Below are 3,441 nucleotides of genomic sequence, written 5' to 3'. Positions count from 1 at the left end.
GGCAATATTATCGCTTATCGCAATAATTTGTGAGACAATTAATCGCCCAGCAAAATTTGTTATCGTGACAGGCCTATTTGTTATGTAGTCATGAATTTTTTTAAAACGKAACAAAAGCTTAATTTTAATTCAATGACAAATGGATTTAAACACATTTATTTGCACTTTCAGAGGAACTCGCCCTTTTTTGTTGCTGGGAAAATTATTCTAGGCAAAGGGACACAAGCACAACAATGAGAGAGTTGGTTCTGTTCCACTACTGTTCAGTCACATGTCAGAGTGTAGCTGGGAAAGACAGAGCTCTTCAGTGACTCTGATGTCTGTCCCATTGTGTAGTGRATTTTTTTTTCAAATACAGTACTTAAACTTATGATTTAGTTTTAGTTCAAATATTTACTTTTCTGAAAAGTTASAGTAAATCCTAATTTCAATACAAAAAAAGTTACCCAACAATGATGTTTCAAGTGATGAGAGTAGGCTTTGATGCAAGTTTTTAAAAGGTTTATTTTATGCCCCAAAAACAGCTGACATGAGTGAATATTGTTTTTAATTCAAGTTGAGGTGAGACATTATAGTCAATAAAGTATGTCTGTCTGATTTGTCTGTAAGGTTGTATGCATCATTTCCCATGGAGAAAAGGGCTGTGTGTTTGGCTCTGATGAGAAGAAAGTGCCCCTGAAAGACRTGARATCACTCTTCACTAGTGATAAAGRCCCCACCTTGGAAGAAAAACCCAAAGTCTTCTTCATACAAGCGTGTCAAAACGAAAATATCGAGGAGGACGCGCAGAAACCCACGGAGATGCCTTCTGGTTTTGGACACAATGGCACGTTGCCTAAAGAAGCAGACTTTTTGATCGGCATGGCCACTGTGGAGAACTACAAGTCGTTTCGGCACAKTCAAACAGGCTCCATCTACATCCAGGAACTGTGCAAACAGCTGACCAAATCAGCTGAAAGGTGAGCTAGATCTTCTAAATATAATGTCCCATTCTAATGGTTTTCCCCTTTRTATTTCTTTTCTGCTGAATTAATCGTGAACACATTTTAACCTAAAAGGACCAAAAAATTTTCTTTATGTAAGATTTTTAACAAATCATTCGAAAAATGTGTCAAACTTAATGAATAATGGGAAATTTGAACACAAAAACAAATGTAAGACCTCCTCAAGCTTTTGCGATATGTAGAGGCCACCTAAGCCCAAATAGATGTAATCTTTTGTTTGTTGTAAATGTCATCGTAAAATGTAAAAAAATGAATAAATACTTGGGTGTTAGCCGAAAACCCAGATGTGTTACATCACACCTACACACGTACATGTGTAGGATATCCACATATATGTACTGGATTAGATCAAATTTGATGTACCTTTATTGATCCGTTGGGAAGATACCTTCAGGGAAATTAAATTCCAGCAGTGAAAGGCACAATAACAACACACTGTCAAAAAGTGACAGCAAGAAAAAAAAAAATAAAAGCAAAGTAAATATAAATAAGATAAAAACACACACATATATTTATGTATGTATGTGTGTGAGTGTGGACATTTGTATAATATGCACACAGGGTGAGTCAAAAGACACAAGACATCCTGTTGTTTTGATCCTGTATGGCTTTCGAGATGATCAGCCCCCTGACCAATTTTTAAGGTTATATACTCACATACATATAAACTTATGTAAGTAATAGTTATTTATATGTATATAAACTTAGCCCAAAAACTGTGGAAAATTGTTTGATTTCTTGGCAATAAATCCTATTTTGTTGGAAACTCTCTTCAATTTCCTTATAAATGATTCCACATTTGTAAGGAACATTAGTTTATGGGATGAGGAGTAGAGATATGAGTTACACACATAAAATATGCCTAATCTTCTGTGCCAGTGCCAAACAGCTTATTTTGCTGTTTGTATTGAGACTTGTTTTGAGTTCGTGGTACGTAAGGTGCTGCCAGCCAGGTGCATCATAAGATTTAGTACCAAGAAGTATTGTTACAAGAAATAGTGTACACCAGTGGTTCCCAAACTTTTCAGCTTTTGACCCACAAAATAACAGTAGCAGAGACCTGTGCCCCCAACTATTTTTGGATGATAAACATTTGTATCAGTTCAATTAAACATGGGCATAGTAACAATATTTTTTATACTACATTTATCCATTTTAAATATATTAACCTCACTCCTTTGTAACAACTAAGGCAAAAATGTAATTAATTCAGAAAATKTTTTCASGACCCCACCTTGATGTTTCAGGACCCCACTTTGGGTCCCGACCCCAACTTTGGAAAACACTGGTCTACACAACACAAATAACTTTTGTAGAGAGATATAGTGATTAAATTAAGATTGATCCATTGAAAGAGGAAAGGAAAAAACAGACTGGTTTAGATGTGACCTAGCTGGCCCAAAATGAAACTCAAGCTTTACTAGAATAAAACTAAAATGTTTCCAGTCTCCTAAATTATTCTTATTATTACTATTTTTTGCCACATCAGTTCTTGTTTGTCTGTTTTATTGTTTTCTTTTGTTTCAAAGTCAAACTTTAGGATTTCCTGCAAATAGAGCTACATAATTTACTGTCTCGTTGCAGCTCGCAGAATGATGACATACTGACTGTCCTGACCCGTGTGAACATGGAGGTCGGCAAAGGAGTGTATGCTGCCAGTAAACAAATGCCAGAGCCCAGATACACTCTAACCAAGAAGCTCGCATTCAGGTTTTTGTAAGCTGCCTGGAACAGAAGTGCAACACTGAGGATTGTGGGACCTGTTCAYTTCAGAATTGATTCCAGTTTACAGTGTGTGTGKGTGTGTGTGTTTTTCTGTTGGTACTGTTGGTTTAATGAATTTAATTATTGCATTTCTTGTGGTCCTGTGATGGTCTGGCAACCTGTCCAGGCTGTACCCGCCTCACACAGTGACTGCTGAAAATAGGCACCAGCTCCCTGTTGTGTTTAAAGAAAATGGATGCATGGATTTATGCAAAAGGAAGAAAACAGTTTTAAAAATGTAATTGAATAATGCATTTTATATTTTTGAAATGATTTTCTAAAATTGTTAATCAAAAAATAAAAAAAAAGATCTTTTTTTTATTTTGCAAATGTGGCACACCCACAATAATACATATATCARCAGCCTGAAGAGACAATGGTCTTCGGTAAGTTTTTTTTTTTCTCAATAAAGACAACAATTTATGGAGAATTTCGAACTTTTGAGGGCCTTTGTTTTAAAATTCCACATCAGCTCTTGGTGTTCTATGACCTACATCTGGACCTCAAGTAAGACTGGTTTGACGGTTTTCTTTTAAAAATAAAGAACCATACGAAAACAAATTGACACAAATAATGAACAAGGAAACTACCACACAAAACAGTGAAAAAGTGAAAATATGGCTCCTTGTTATTCACAGGCAGACACTAAAAATAAAGCAGCAAGAATGACATC

The 3,441-nt window shown here is 35.6% G+C and overlaps 1 protein-coding gene across 1 annotated transcript in view; it reads left to right on the top strand.

Annotated features, from left to right (window-relative positions):
* Positions 1 to 3,198, top strand: part of casp8 (caspase 8, apoptosis-related cysteine peptidase) — a 22,098-nt gene extending 18,900 nt beyond the window's left edge. Inside the window, exons 11-12 of the mRNA XM_014008991.1 lie at positions 610 to 959; positions 2,589 to 3,198. Of these exons, the coding sequence (XP_013864445.1) occupies positions 610 to 959; positions 2,589 to 2,724 (486 nt within the window). The 3' untranslated portion in view covers positions 2,725 to 3,198. The remainder of the gene's footprint in view (positions 1 to 609; positions 960 to 2,588) is intronic.
* Positions 3,199 to 3,441: the final 243 nt, after the last annotated feature.

The sequence above is a fragment of the Austrofundulus limnaeus genome, unplaced genomic scaffold (assembly GCF_001266775.1).
Source record: "Austrofundulus limnaeus strain Quisiro unplaced genomic scaffold, Austrofundulus_limnaeus-1.0 Scaffold54, whole genome shotgun sequence".
In the NCBI taxonomy this organism is placed as follows: Eukaryota; Metazoa; Chordata; class Actinopteri; order Cyprinodontiformes; family Rivulidae; genus Austrofundulus; species Austrofundulus limnaeus.
This window is presented reverse-complemented; position numbering and strand designations above follow the sequence as displayed.